Genomic DNA, 16,684 nt, shown 5'->3' on the forward strand with positions numbered 1-16,684 from the left:
CACACACGTGAAATCACCGGAAGCATTACCTTTTATATATTAGACCGAATACCGCACGTGACATAGCCCGGCTCGTCCAAATGCCACTACGTCGGTGTCGTAACTCTCGGAACGAAAGTGTTTTTAAATTTAAAACAAGCAATGCAATTCTGAAGACTCAGAGAAGTGCACTTAAGTTTGCGTTGTATAAAAGCAACGCGCCGATTGATACAAACGATAAATGGACTTATCAATGAATAGAGGTGTATATTTTATGAATGGGTATGTCCTCCGTATAAACTTAATTACCTAAACGTCCGATAACCAAAGATAAGCGGCAATCTGTGAATAAGCAAGGTCTAACGTAGCTGAATTTTATCGGCGTTTTATGAAGTGAAAGATAATTTGGGCGTACGTAAAACGAGAGAGCAACGCAACGGAGGAATCTGTGGCTGCCCTTGACCCAATAAGTAGTGTTTTCTCACAAATATTGTTGTAGTAGACGTGGTCCCGAGTTCCCAGCTGATAAGAGCGGAAGCGGGCCCGGACGCTCGGACAAAGGATCCGTTATTATGTCAATTTGGGGAGCGGACACAAAAATGTACGTTTAACGATGCCACCGTGTAGGGCTGCGGCTATTTCGGTGTTTAAAGTCAAGGATGAAGTCACGTCGGGCGACAGACGCCGTGGCGGGGCGTCATGACTGCAGCCGTTAGTTACCGGTGGTTTAGTGCACCATCTGTGACATATTTAGATACGGACTCAGCTGCCGACAACTCCTTCGCATTGGTGATAGATTATTTGTCAGAATATGTAAACATTGTTACTGTTTATCGTAACTAATATAATAAATGCGAAAGTAACTGTGTCTGTCTGTTACTCTTTCACGCCAAAACTACTGCTGAACGGATTTGAATGAAATTTGGTATGCATATGGTCTAGACCCTGAGATCTTGCTTATTTATCATTCATATCATAGGCTACTTTTTTATCCCGGAATTCCCACGAGAAAACTTTTTTGATGTTTGTAATATTTCGCTCTAAGCGATAAGTCCACCTGTTTTTTCGTTAATAATTGTTTCTAGTACCTATGTAAGTATTTATGGTCAGTTACCGCTATTTTGGTGAGCAATAAAGATGATAATATTCTATTCCATAGATATTTTATCGTAATGGTAGCGGAGCTAGAGTCTGCTCGATGATGTAAGGGGTACGGGTAGGGCATGCAATTATCCGCGTAAATATAGTATCCGTATAAACTCGGATATCCGGATATAATGCCCCAGGTACGTGTGGACTCACTTGAGGGTGCGCTCCATGGTGGAGGTGCGGAAGATCTCCTCCTGGTCGAGCGACAGCACGCAGTACGTGTCGCGGTGGCACGGCGAGCCATGGCTGCGCGCCGGCAGGTTCTTCGCTTCACCTGGAACAGACACAACCATCGTCAATTAAATTAGTAAACAAAAATGTGCGGACATCTCACACACGGTCATCTGACTAGGCAGAATCTGTGATACCGGTGTCGGACTCATGCTTCGGAAGCAGCTTCACTACCGTCTCTTAGCTACGGTGCCGACAATTCATTCATGAATGTATCCAAAGTGGCCATGTGTCGCGTTGGCACCGACTCGACTTGATTAAGTTCATGGTCTCGCCATTCTACATTTACTTGTAATGCAATTACGAGACGCATTGGTGCCGTATTCGGTTCGGCACCATAAATACATTGTAGCAGCAGTTTCACCTAAATAAAGTCATGAGCTCCCCGCACGGAGCTGCTAATGATACGTCGGCTGTGAGCTGTCGCAACCGCATTCATTAGTACACTTGATCACAAGCAGCGTATACCGACTGAGAAATGTAGCGGTAATTGAATAATGTAACTGATACATCTCCTTGTGATTGATTGTACAGTAGTGCTCATTATAGCCAGTCAAGCTTGGCACGATTACGTACGGCTACACAATAATTACACAAATAGGAGTTGTAACCCATCAGATCAGCGTTTCGGGAAGCATGACGTTAGCAGAGCTATCAATTGATCAGCCAATGCCCGTTGTTTGCTGTTTATATCATTCCTACTGTCGTTCATCTTATGGTGTATTGGGTGGATGTTTCATATGACGTATGATATGAGTGTCATTAGACTACGGCTACTCCTATGGGCAGTGTCGTCACACGGCTCATTAGGTCGATCCCCGCGACAACTCTAGTATGGAGTGCAGAGTTGCGCACGCGCCGACAAATTGCCGCGCCCGGCCTTCGTGCGCCTAATAGTGCTTGCTTGTGTGATGAAGAAACGACATTAAATCTGGCCATTATACTAGTTTGCCTTTGCAACCACGTAAACTGCTAAATGAACTCTCAAGTGTGTTTACGAACTATAAAGGAGGTTCAAGATGTATGCAGTTGTAATTAATAAACAATGCATAATGTAGGTAGTAAAGTAAGTATGACACAATACTGTTTCTGTAACGACGTGTAAAATGCCTGCAATGTTTATACATTTGACCTCTATTTTCTGTGCAAACATTGCTTATTTTTACGAGGACACAATAAAAATTCTTTATGCAATTAAGATTCTTCAAAAAACAATGTAATCCACCATTGTTTTAATTGCATGCAGAGGCTCCGAAAAGAAAAATCAGCAACGGATTTGATTGGTACATCGTCTAGGCAGAAAAATCTCAAGACATAAAGGACAAAAGTGGTCTTTAAACGGAGCAGGGTACTAGGAGTGGTGTGACGGTTTGCGCAACGTGTCGCGACCTCGGTCAGCCGCCATGTAGGGCCGGCAAGGTGAGCCGCCAGCGCACTGCTGACCGATCCGTACCGGCGCCGACATTACTGTATCCTTTCCATAGAATCAAGATCCGGCGATAAACAATACCTATCTCAATCTGTGTAGTAGGAAGCAAGAACCAACTGTAACGTTCCCAAATTTATGTAATGGATGGGGTAGCTTATGTATTTTTAAGAGGTGCAGACGTAACCATTTGATAAACACTGGACTTTGGCCTTTCATTCAGGAATAACAGCAATGCATAGCTGCATGTATTATGTACGTAACGTACTTTCCACGGGTGTTTCTCAGATTGCGCCGTGCAATAATTAAACATGATTGATCATCCCGCCGTCTGTGTAAAAGGTGAATTAAGTACGTCATTATCATTCTATTACAAACGTACTCGCATCGTACTCTACGAGTAATATATTGAAGCGGCACAGTTGATTGACGACGGTTTGACTTCCTTTTGTCACAAGTTCTCTCACGCACGCCCGACTTGGCGACAGCTTGCAATAGCAGAAAGAAAAAGGTGGGAATTCTACTTCACCCGTGTACTTTGATTTATTAACAAACGAGCAGTTAGTACCCACCAACTAAATAAAAAGTATGAACGTAAGTACGTACGAAAGACACCGGATTAGTGACAACGTTTTGTACGCCGTGACACCCGCCTACGTGTCCTTATTTATAACTTTTATAAGTGAATGAAATAGGATATTGGCACTAAGTAGTCGTGTAAGCGAGTCCATAATGGGAATCTTTGAGAAAGATTATTGGGTCCATTTTAGCGAATTGAAATATGATCTTTACTTCACAAAAGTAAGCACTTTGCTGAACATTGACAGTAAGGTGGTCAGAGAATTCTGTTCTGAAGAGTTGAAAGACGGGTTTAGGATTACAATTTTCTTGAAAATACATATATTAGAAAATCATAGAGGATAATTTATAATTATGTCCGAGATTAAGTGACGTCCATTTTCTGGAATAGCTCTTAAAATGACGTAAACTACGGTGAATGTTTATGAATAATGGAGTGGTATTTTCAAAACAATTACTAAGAATGGGAAGCTGTGGAGAAGGAAACTGAATAGGAGGGGGGCTCACTAGTTTTAGGAAAATAAAATACTAGAGATTAGCATAGCTCTGCACTACTCTGCAGTATTAGCTGCAGGTGACGATACGTCACAGTCATTGGTTTTCATAAATGCTATCAATAAGCAAACGAGCACTCGTATAATTTCTGGATATCATATAAATTCAGTAGGGAAATATTTATGCACGTAGATCTACATAGTTTTTTAATTTCAATAATTAAATGACTCATCTGTAATTTATTTACTTTCTGTATAATATACACAATTTATTTTCTTTTGTTGTAATTATCATACAGTATCTCCACATAAACTTGAGCGTCTTACAGTTACAAAACATTATATTGTGTACTGAATTCCATAAAAATTCCCATACGTTTTATGGCCCTGTTATTTTGTTACATTAGTAGGTTAATTATAGAGAGCGCTAGGGCAGCAACAAAGGAGGTAAGAAGACCTTGAGGCACGTAGACTCCCACAAATTCGGTATAATTGGCCCGGCGAGAGAAACCCACAGCCAACTGTACATAATTGCTAATGCAAAAACAGCCATCATCATCATCATCTACATGACAGTAACACACGCCATGCAAGTGGATCGTGGGAGAGCCGAGACGGGCGCGGAGTGGCAGGAACCACGCAGTATGTATTCGCCATCACAATGGCGATCATTAACAAGTTTCCACATTCAGGTGCGTGCGACTGTTTCGAAACCGAGAGTACCTAGCCACCTCGTTAATGACAGAAATTGTAGGGGGCAACTTTTGCGCTTCTGTTGGCGGTGGCATTGTGGTGCGTGCGGGTCGCACGGGCCCGGCGCAGGCGCAGCCCCCGGCAGCGGATGGCGCAAGTGCCGTCCACACACAATGCCTATCATGTTGTACGGTAACCCAAATGATATGGCATGTCATGTAGCCCGCTATAGGCGCCAAGGCCCTCGCAAAGCGATTGTTAAATACAATGCTGCAGTTTCCTTTGTTCAGCTTTCTAACAGAGGATAAAGAAAGATAATAACAAGACAACTTATTTCGAAATCGTATTTTATCTCGTTGTTGTGTCGGGTGCATTGTTATCCGTTTGGCAATAAGACAGTATGAATAGTTCTGGTAAAGATAGAATAACTTCAAGCGAGTTACGGTTAATTTATCATTTTAAGCTTTACCAGCAATTAGTCGTGCGAATTATATTATCGGAGTAGTGAAAAGCGTCTAAGCATTCGTCACCCGACCTTGTAGTTTTCCGTCTAGCGGCGCTGCAGCGCGCTATTCTCGCGCTCACCTCGCCACAGGAAGCGCTGAATTCCTGGACACACATCGCGACCCTTTTCTCGCAATTCCCGCAAACTAACAGCTCATGCAATTATTTAATTCTGCGTACATATGAGTTCAAAGACCCACCGGTGCGGCACCACGGCACGGCTCATTTGTACAGTTTTTTACTATTCTTTTCCTAGAATTAATTTGCTTATAACCTTAAATGGAATGGTATGTGTAGTTACTGTACTTGCACACATTATGCATGAAATAACCCGAGTGTACACGCGGTGTTCCCGGCTAAATTATGCATATTTAAATAAATTGTCTCGCTTAATTATGTGGAAGTCGCATCTACATAAACCGTCCCCGCTGCTTCATATTGTAGTTGGTAATTTCTCAAGTATTCGTAAATGGGGTGGAATGTCGAAATGGGAGGCTGAATGCTTTAATATTTCAACATTTAAGTAAACTTGCCTAATTATTGCTGCTATTAAAATAAATTTAGCGTTGTTGGGAGATGTCTCTGCCTACGTGGGTATTCAAGTGGAGAGGTTTATGCCCGCGCCTCACCCACACGGCGGAGCCGGAGTTTCCGCAGGTGGGTTGCGAAACAACTCGCACATTTTGTATTATAAACGCAAAAACAGCACAGATTTTGTAATGTCTAGTTTGTCTGGTGGGTGTCACTGAATTTGCGAGCGGGTTGTTAGTTGTTATGTATTGCCTACACGTGTAAGGGGGCTGGGCTGTGCTGAATACGACTCGCATAATGGCATGCCGTGCTTAACAAAGACGCGAAATTATACATCTGATATCTAACAAAGCCAAACTTCGTATTTCAGAGTCGGCCATTAACTCTACCAGTCTTTTCGAAGTAGACCGTCTGCAATGCCGTGTCGTGCGTGTCACAAACAAGACACCCTGACACCCTGGTTATACATATATACAAGGGTATACTGTATATATAGAACGGTACGGTGGCGCTGGTATCTGCAGACGAATGGCGACAGTACGTAGAAAGTACAGTTAAGTGGGTGGTAATGGCAAGCAGGCAGCGGGGCACTCGTCTTGTAGACAGTAGGTGGGTCTACACGAGTGAGGCGAGCTCTGCGCAGGCGCCGCCGCGTGGCCCGGGGGCCGCTATTACTCGACTAAACGTCGGTACATAGTATGTATGTACTACCTACATACGCACCGTGTGATCTATTGTCTCCTAAGACAAAACGAATTTACGTTTTTACTACCTTAATAAGTATACTCTCTCGATCTAGTTAACAATATTGCGAGTTAAACACGGCTGTGCGAGTGTGGGGCAATCAAAATAATTATGAGTTTGTCTAAACAAATTTCTCGAGTGTTTAATTTGCGCTTTCACAGCCAGCCAGGTCGTTATCGTAGATAGCGAGTAGGAAAAGCGGAAAAGAGATAAGTTAGAGGTTGGAGATAGCGTTGTTTTGAATTGTGCCATTGTTGATAATTATGTATCTTGAAAGTCAACAAGTATCATATGAAATTGTTTAATGTGATGTGTAGGTATTGTTGTAACTTGTTCAAAATGATGAGTTGTGTGACTCCATTTTATCATCCTTCTGTGTAATCAGGCGATAGATTACATACATTCACAAGGAGCAATCGGCTCATTAAAGTCGGCATATTGCCCCTATTATGCCCCTCACTATTGCATGACTTTTCAATTATTACAAAAACGCCTAAAAATCAAAAACATAAGCATTGTGAAAAATTCTTCACCGAAAATAGGAGCTGAAAATCTTATCACCATTATCGCAAGTGTCGGAATCACCTTGAATGGATAATGTAAATGATACAGACACGCGGTGTGCAGACGGCGATAACGATACACACGCGAGTTTTTCATTAACGGAACGACGACTTTCCATGAATGGGAGCTCTCAATGAAAACCGACCGCCGCCGCCGCCCGCCGTCGCGACGGTGACACGGCGTATCTAACCCAACGATATAAAACTAGTCATTAACCTATTCTAGTCTTTGTTACGTCAAACCGTAGGGTTCAGCAGATGCGTGTCCTTGGGGCGAGATGGGTGCTCTCAGAGTATCCGTCAGTGCCGATCCCGAAACCGACGACGTACAGTTCCATCTATAAAGTCTTGAGAATAAAGAGGGTGATTTTGCAAACACTTTTAATCGTAAATAGGTAATCTCGTTTAACATATTTTTCCTTAAATAAAGCCTTTACTATAGAATTACAGCGATTAAATACCGCCTTAAAGAATAGTTAGGATGCATTTCCTTTTTCATGACTATAGATGGACTGTAACGATGCCGGTACCGAGGCGCGAGGTGAGTTCACTCAATTAAATCAAAACTAGAAAAAAATACGTGAGATCGTCGTCATTCACAAGAGACATTGAATTTTCTATTCAATATTCGAGCCAATTCCCATTGTACCGGTTAAAGTAAACAATTAAGTTTTTTGATATGCGGCATGAATATGAATTGAACGTATTCGCGTAACTCAGTGGGTACGCTGAAGTACGCGCTCAATGTCAAGTGCGACTATTCATAATATTATTAGTCCATTAGGTATATTAGCATAGGAAATACCATAGAAGCAGCTGGGCCAACAAAACGGATGAATTTGCTAAGCGGTAATATTAAGTATAATTACTCTACTATTAAATAAGCGGATATACTCTATATTTAGTCTTTATCAAGGAACTAACAATCCGATTTTCACGGCAGCACTGCTATGGCTTCCTGACCTGACCGGAAAGTCTCGATGTGACGGCGACGAAATTGTGCAAAATCGTAAATCAATAACAGTCCAACAACAACATCATAATGTAATGGTTTTAGATTTTATGTAGTAACATTTTTTTACCATATTCTCGCAAACAAGTTCGCATGCTTAATCTACGTGGAACATACATTGCTGCAAATGTCACATTGGAGCTATGTATCTCTGGCGGAAGGTTCTACCTTTTTTGGCCTAATATTTATTTGCATAATCTCATATTGCATAGTACCGTTTAGTCAAAGTCTCGTTTCGCCGAATCTCGTATGGCATAAATCTCGTTTAGTAAAAAGTTATTACGCATAATCTAGTTAAGCCCAATAATGGTATGGCCAAATCTTGAATAGCCTAATAATGCTACTGCAAAGGATATACAAACGAATATAATTTGTTTGGCTTTAACTTTGATGGAGCGTCTCCCTGCATAGCGCAAACTGGTACCTTGTATTGTAACCGCTATGTGGGAAACGCTCCGCTTTGCTTTTGACGAAAATGTGCACCTAACACGATCCTCCTCGCTTTGCTCGTCGTCGCACCTATCTTTAGGTTTCGATCCCATGGGGTTTAGCGGCGTTTGTAATTATTATAATGGTCATCAATCACTTTCGATGTTTAGATCATTCAATATGGTGATTTTTGGGATACAGGAGAAAAATACCACAATTTTTTAATTTACAACATATAGTTATTATTAAGATAATATTAGGAGAAAAAAGATTATACCAATACGAACAATTTGAGCAAACGAGCCTTAGGTGTTTCAAGTTTGTGCCAAAAGAGTTTTATCCTAAACGAGTCTTATGCCACATAAGTCTTGGCGAAGTGATGATTCTACCAAAAAAGTTTAGACCTTACGAGTTATGCGAAACGAGTTTAGGGCAATAAAGATTAGGCGAGATGAGGGGAACCCCTGGCGGAATCAATCGTAAATGAGGTCTTCCGTCTTGGCTTTCAAAACGTAAGCTAGCAATAGCCATCATTCACATGGTCGAGGGGCCAAGGGCCGGGCATCGTTTAGCCTTTCGGGGACTGGTCCAGCAGTCACTGTTCCATCTAATTATCTTTTACGCACCTTGAAGAAGTTTTCATATTTCAATACCGAGGCAAAATATTCACCAAAATCAGAATTGTATTTTTTTATAATTTATGTTTGTTACCTAAGATCTTCAAGGAGACGATATCTGTTCTGAGCTTTCCATTTTATTGTTAACGGCCCTCGCTTATCTCTTGTTGTGATGTTCTGTTGCTCTAATTGTGATGATAACAATAATGAGACTGGCTTGCACTGAGTATTATTTCATGTAATCTTTTATTTGTTAACTAAACTAACAGTGAATAAAATTGTGTTTATTTTTACCTTCAATGATTTTTCATTTTATTTAATATTGTTTTCGTTGGCTTATCATGATTAACGTATAAATTTATAATAGGTTATTTATATCTCACTACCAATCACTTTCTCCTGCTATTAGTATTAAGTTGGCCTATGCACAAAATACATACTACTATCAGTAGATGTCTGATGTCTGCTTGAGTGCATTGATTACTGGTGGAGAAACAAAGGTACTCTAGATAAGGCCAAGACGGAAGTAGCCATAAGCATAAAGTCGCCACCTTAATCGCAGACACCATTGAACCACCCACGCACCGTACAAGTCACAATGATCCTTGCGCGAAGGAAATACAGAATAGTTTTGAGCAGATCTACGTTTTTAAAAGTGTATAGTCGGGTAAACTAGTAAACTCGCAACTGGCGAGTCTTTTTATAGTCTCTAATGGTACAAAGAGGTCTAAAAACTGTCTTCTATTTATAAAAAATATTTTTTAAATATATTATTATTTTTATATATTATGTGATTCTAGATGACGCGACATAACGCACAAAGCCGACCCTAAAAAAGGATAAGGCTAGGAAGAAGATATCTGACTCTAGATATTGCCCGCCGAAAGTATCAAGACCTTATATGCCGACATAGAATGCAAAGTAATAAAGTTACGAGTATGAGTAATCGGACAGGAATAATTTGTGTAATAAAAGCTCTCATAGTGGTGCTAAGTGCATAGTTGTCGATATCGGCGGGAGGGTGCAGCGGGGAGCGCGGGGGGTGGCGTAGGTCTTCGGTCGCGGCCCGGAAGGCGCGTTATCGCGACAGACCCCGCCTTATCGTGGATTTATGCATCGACAAATCAATCATCTTGAAAGGCAGTTGCTTGTCCTGTAACTTATCTCTCTCCGTGTAGAGTTTAGAATTGAATGAAATGCCTTGTTTGACTGATTACAACCAACAATATTATTTACTATTTACTTAATTATATGCAATGTGTGATCGAAATAAAGAAGATGCTATTTTAAATATGCATATTTTAGTGGCTCTCAAAACTTAAATTATCCCTCCATTTGAAATGCCAGCTGCAACAAGTAATGCTAAGCAGACCAGGTACTACAGGATGTTGTGTCCTACTTCTGTTCTATTTATAAGTGAGACTAGATGATAAATCTTTAGTTTTCTATTTAACCAAAAATCATTAATGCTTGGTTACCTAAGATTGTAAGAACCACACATCTATGAAACCACTCAATAAATGTTATTTATACTTATTTATTTAAAATATGTCACACATTTTTAATTAAATTATTAATAAATAACTGCTTCACTTAGCTGTGAGCGGATTTCTTGCTGTGGTACGTTATTGTATCGGGTTCCGCTCATCTGGCATAATCTTTATTGACCAAAACTCATTTCGCATAACTCGTATGGTCTAAACTTTTTTGGCCGAACCATCACTTTGCCAAGACTTATGTGGCATAAGGCTCGTTTCGTCTAAAACTCTTTAGGCACAATCTTTAAACACCTAAGTTTCGTTTGCTCAAATTTATGTTCGTCTATACCTAATACCTATGTATAATCTTGTTTCTCCTAATGTTATCTTAATAAATTATATATTAAGTATGTATTAAATGTACAAATTGTGGTATTTTTCTCCTACATCCCGAAAATCACGATATTGTATGATCAAAAAATCGAAAGTTAACGACCAATATAATTATTACAAACCCCATGAGATCGAAACCTAAAAATAGGTGCGACGACGAGCAAAGCGAGGAGGAGCGTGTTAGGTGCACATATTCATCAAAACCAAAGCGGAGCGCAGCGAAGCGGAGCGGAGCGTTTTCCAAACAGCGGAAACAATACAAGGCACCAGTTTGCGCTATGTAGGGAGACGCTCCGTCAAAGTTAAAGCCAAACGAATATTATTACTTTGTATAAACCTATGCCATAGCATTATTAGGCTATTCAAGATTTGGCCATACCATTATTAGGCTAAACAATGTTATGCGAAATAACTTTTTACTAAACGAGATTTATGCCATACGATTTTCGGCGTAACGAGACTTTGACCAAACGTTACTATGCAATACGAGATTAGGCAAAAAAATCTTATGCCAAAAAAGGTAGAACCGTTATTGTATCTCATGGCTGAGGGGAAATCTATTACTATGGCTAATGGATCACATTCTCCAGTTTATGATTTTACCAGGGGTATTTGAGGAAATTACTGCTTTTGTTTGTATTGATATTTCATAGAATTGTTAATTGGGATAGATTTTTGGCATCCTTTCATATTGCACCCGATGGACCAAACCTGCTGAATGGTGGAGGAATCTCAAGAAGCAGAGAAACATATTATTATGCCTATAAGGTTACATTGTTTGAACTCATCCAACGAGTTCAGTAATTTGGAGTATTTGATTTCTAATTATGCTGCCGCCAGCTTAGTATATCTTAATATTCTTAATTGTGTATCAGCGATGCTGGGTTTCACACCTGGGAACATAAAGTAGTAGGCCACTCAGCGCTGAGGTTGACTAAATTGTCATAAAGCAGGACTATGCTTCGGATAGAAATATTGAAATGAGAAACTTTAGTCAGTAGCTTGGATAATGTTAAGCATCACATAGTAAGATTTCTTAACATAACAAAATACTTTCACACATATTTTTGGACCCTACTGGCTAATAAGTAAAGTTCTGCGGTGCAGGACCCCTGAAATCATTATGCCTGTATATTATACTTTTGGGTATACATATATTTATTTATGTGTTTGTACTCCAACTTGTCCTGTGTCACTTTTATCCATTGCCTAAAACTCAGATAAAAGTAGGAAGGTCATTCTAAAGAATTATAAGAAATTATGAGAGAATGTGTAGGAAGTACATCTACATTTTACCTATTATGAATGAACCGATAATACATCTTCCGTTAATGAACAACCTTGCCAGTTCGTGCGAAACAGACTGTTCAATTGATTAGGATTCAAGTATAGCGTGCACGGCAGTTCATTCATAAATCGTATTTACCTACGTCGAGCTGTCAAGTGTGGCTGAGAGAACAACAAAGAGCCAGTGCAGGATGCGAGCGCTCCACACCCCAGAAACATTGCGACACCAACACACGACCTAATTTAGCTCCCATTGCACTCCATCCACCGCGTATTCATTCACCTGACCACTCAAAACGGAGAGATCTTGCCACCACCTGTTCATCTTTCCAAATGACAACAATACTTTTCAAGCCCTACAGGCCATGCATAGCCCCGATTTTGTTTTCGCACAAGGGACACATACACACCCTATGTTTTATGAGAATCAAAAATGATAAAGCACTACATACCGATCTTTATTTTCAATCGCTCTTCAACTCGCACTTTACGCGTATCGTCCGCCATGTTAAATCCATAACTGTTTATCTCTTTCATCCGCTGTTATCTCTTTCCTAGGCCGGCTTGTCCCGCCACTTCCGGAGTGTCGTAATAATCCACAAAGCCTGTTTTCAACTGGTAGGCTGAACAGTTAAAATCAACACACACATTTTGAGTTTTACAAGAACACAAAATCCATTTGGTTAAAGTATCCACACAAACTTGAGCAAGGGCTAATGTTGATGAATCACATCATGCTGCAATGCACTACACCCAGGGTTTATTCACAGTCACACATTTATAGCAATAATGCTGAAAACACACTAATAAATTCGAATTACTATTTCATTTCAGGCAAACGCCAATGTTATTCAAAACCTTTTCACTCAATGAAATGAACAAAAAGTATGAATGAACAATTACGTCACGTCACAATCTAGCGCCTGCGCGGAATGAAATGAATGAAGTGAGCGAGAGAAAAGAAAAAGTTACACGGTGCCAACTTAAGAACAAAAATCTTTCAAGTTATCTGTGGCCACTAACCACAATACTTCACCAGTGTATATCATTCAAGTGTCTAGTCTGGATCTTCTCTGTGTTCTGCCCATAGACAATCATCCATCTATGGTACCTATTCTGTTTTTAAATGTCAATGTAATTTTTTTTTTCTGAAACTTGTTTTTGTGGCTGTTATGGCTGTTTTGATTGGAAATATTGGAATAAATTGGAATAAAAGTTATAAATTTCAATGAAGAGCGTAGTGAGTAAACTTTGGGGGTTAAATAAAAATCTACGTACTGTAAGCATTCCAGTTTGCTGAAACAAAGGCCTTATGAAAATGTAAGTAGGGTATTCCAGTTTGCTGAAAAAAAATACATTCCTTCTTAATCCCATAACTAACTCTAAAACGCAACTTTCTCAAATTATCAAACATTGTCTATTTATTATTATTTACATTTAAAAGAGCTTTTTAGAGAGATAGACTTTATATCACATGCATAACTGAAATATAAATGAATTTTATTTTATTTTCAGGAATAAAAAATTTAAAAACATTTAAGATGGAAGACAATTACTCGCACATAGAAGAATCTTTGATTTACATACTTGAAAACATCCCTGGACCAATACACACAAGCAATGAGTACAGAACTCTCCTAGAAAACTTTGAGTCCCAAATAACAAACCACTGTAATTGTGATCAAATTTGTACAAAGTCTCTTTGCATTTGTGTGATGAACTCAGGTGGAGTATGCTATATTAATGGTAAACTGCAGTATGACCCAAATAGAACTCATCCTGTATTTGAATGCAACAGCCTGTGCCCATGTTCAATTGATTGTGGAAACCGAACAGTACAGAAAGGCCCTGTAGAAGGTTTGACTATAGCAAGATGTGTTGAAACAGATAAAATGTCTAAAGGACTCGGTATTTTCACATCCAGGGCCATATCCTCAGGGACATTTATTTGTGAATATGCAGGAGAGGTCATCACTAAATCAGAAGCCATGAAAAGGCATAGCGAAAACAAGAAATATGAGAGGATGAATTATATATTTTGTTTAAATGAGCACAGTAATGGTAATGTAACACAAACCTTTATTGATCCAAGCCAGTTTGGTAACATAGGCCGCTATATTAATCATAGCTGTGAACCAAACTGCCAAATTGTGCCGGTGAGGGTAGACTCTCTAGTTCCAAAGCTAGCAATATTTGCCTGTGAAGATATACCGCCTGGTGCGGAGATTACATTCAACTATGGTGCCCTCAGTAATGATCAAGGAACTGCCACAGAAGGTGAAAGAAAACCATGCCTGTGTGGTGCAGCACTCTGCAGTGGATGGATGCCATTTCAGAGTTACTAGTTGCTGAAAATGAATAAATAATATGGTGAGTATCTTGTCTTTAACACTATAAATAAATAAATAAAAAAATATTGTGATCTTAGAAGAATATTTATATTTATTTCTGAATTCCCTGATGTTCCCTTAGATTATAAATCTTGACAGTTTTTATTTTTTTTTTGTAATATTCATTACCGCAATGCACCACTAAGCATCAATAATTATTACAGGTACTGATAAAGTGTACAGTACAGTGCCTGAGTGAGAAGTCTGAGCAGAGTTATGCTGCATTGAAAATGCTCTATTTAAAATTAAAGGCAGTCCTATGGTTTGGCTGGCGGGTAAGATACATTTGAACAATTATTGCATTTATAAAAATTTTTTGAGTATTACCTACTATTTTAATAATTTTCGAAATACTTGATTAACGTTGGTGATCTTGAACCAAATTATATAAGTACATGCTAATCCTCTGGCCTTAGACACAAAGGTACATCATCACACAAAATGATGACAAAGGTCATCAATTAGTTTCAGGGAAGCTTATATTCGCGACTGTAGTGTCCATGGGTGACATAAAATAAGTAGGTATTTAGGTATGCATAGACCCAGAGACTGTTTGAGGTGTGTTGACATTTTGACTTCACCTGTCTGTTTAGTGAGAGTTCTATGTCCAGCAGTGGATTACGCTAATATTGGCTGATGATTGCTGATGCCGATACATACTACTCGTAGCATAAAATTTAACTATTTCCTATGTCATTTTATGAGCCGAAGCCGGCCACAAGGTCAATATTCGACCAGACGGCTAGTCGGTAATCATTAAAGTAATTTTCCTTATCTGATTCGGGATTTACCCTGACCATAATTTACATACGTAATAGGTAATCACTATATAAGATTGTATATATCAATTTCGAAGAAAATCAGAAATCATAACATAAACATAATGTTTTGATTACGTACTTATTCGTTTCTGTGAAATGTTTAGTACATTTTCCTTATCACATTAATTTCATTACTTGGTAACTTTAAAATTAAGAATAATCTTTAATTGAGTTCAACAAATAGGTATAGGTATACCTACCTAAGGTACATGATATATGTATAGTGATGATGGGATAAACAATATGAGGTTTAGTTTTACAGTATTACTTATACTTTAGTACTTACTTAATTAAATCTCTATTTTATTTACTATACCACGCTATACAAGACACGCAGGACGCCAAACCAATCATCCTCTATGGTCCACGAGAAAGCCTTTGACTCCATGGAGACCTGGGCAGTTCTGTGGAATCCTTGCAGATATCAGAAATCGACTAGCTATTTATTTATTTATTTATTTATTTATTAATGAAGCATGGAAAACCAACAGCATGGAATTATAGAACTAGGAATAGTTAAATTAATAGTAACAAACATGCCAGTTAAAGGTTTTCACATATAGAAACCTTATACTTTACTTAAAATTTACGATTAGCATCACAGTGAGCTAACAAATTTATTAATAATGTGGTCCTTAATTGAGTTATAACTACTATAAAATAGATCAACACCGGTATTGCTACATAGACGGTTGTATGTTTCGGCAGCTCTAATCACAAAAGTGTTATGTCTATAATTGCTATTTGAGCGAGGGATGGAAAGGAGGGGCCGAGAGCGGGTGTTTAGGTTTTGTGGACCTCAACGCACTCAGTGGATTCGCAGCCTAGACATATATGTATTATGCCTTATCGTGTTATGCGTGTTATCATCATCAGAGTCCCAACAAATTTAGGAAGATGATAAAAGCAAATACCATGACATTGTTCGAAGGAAAGAGGGAGAGAGTGTCTTAGTATTAAGAAGCGAATACCGACGAGTTATCGAATGACCCGTAACAATCGCACTATCTATACTGGGTATACAAAACACATGCGAAAAGTCCGTGCTATGTTGCAGATAAACTGTAAACATGTTGTACAGCGTATAATTTCTACTTTTTATGGTGCTTAAATTATTACTTAAGTAAAGGTAAACGAATGATGTATTATTAATAATTACCTATATCCCACAGAAGCCCAAGTCAGTACAACCTAGCCAGATTACGGGAGCCTCGCGTACTCATTAAACCCAACTTCCAATGTAACTTTCATTCCTAGTGTACGCAGTTTCGGTGTCACTAATAAAACTATAAACACCTTTCTATTGTACATTATTTAGTCGCTAACTCGCTACTAACTGCCTAGCCAAAACACAAACGCACTGC

At 39.1% G+C, this 16,684-nt stretch overlaps 1 protein-coding gene across 1 annotated transcript in view; it reads right to left on the reverse strand.

Moving 5' to 3' along the window:
• The window catches only part of LOC105392426 (GTPase-activating protein), a 30,793-nt gene extending 17,735 nt beyond the window's left edge, over window positions 1-13,058 (reverse strand). Inside the window, exons 1-2 of the mRNA XM_048625812.1 lie at window positions 12,562-13,058; window positions 1,282-1,402 (exon numbers count right to left, since the gene is read on the reverse strand). Of these exons, the coding sequence (XP_048481769.1) occupies window positions 1,282-1,402; window positions 12,562-12,646 (206 nt within the window). The 5' untranslated portion in view covers window positions 12,647-13,058. The remainder of the gene's footprint in view (window positions 1-1,281; window positions 1,403-12,561) is intronic.
• Between the last annotated feature and the right edge of the window lie 3,626 nt (window positions 13,059-16,684).

The sequence above is a fragment of the Plutella xylostella genome, chromosome 15 (assembly GCF_932276165.1).
Source record: "Plutella xylostella chromosome 15, ilPluXylo3.1, whole genome shotgun sequence".
Taxonomy (NCBI): Eukaryota; Metazoa; Arthropoda; class Insecta; order Lepidoptera; family Plutellidae; genus Plutella; species Plutella xylostella.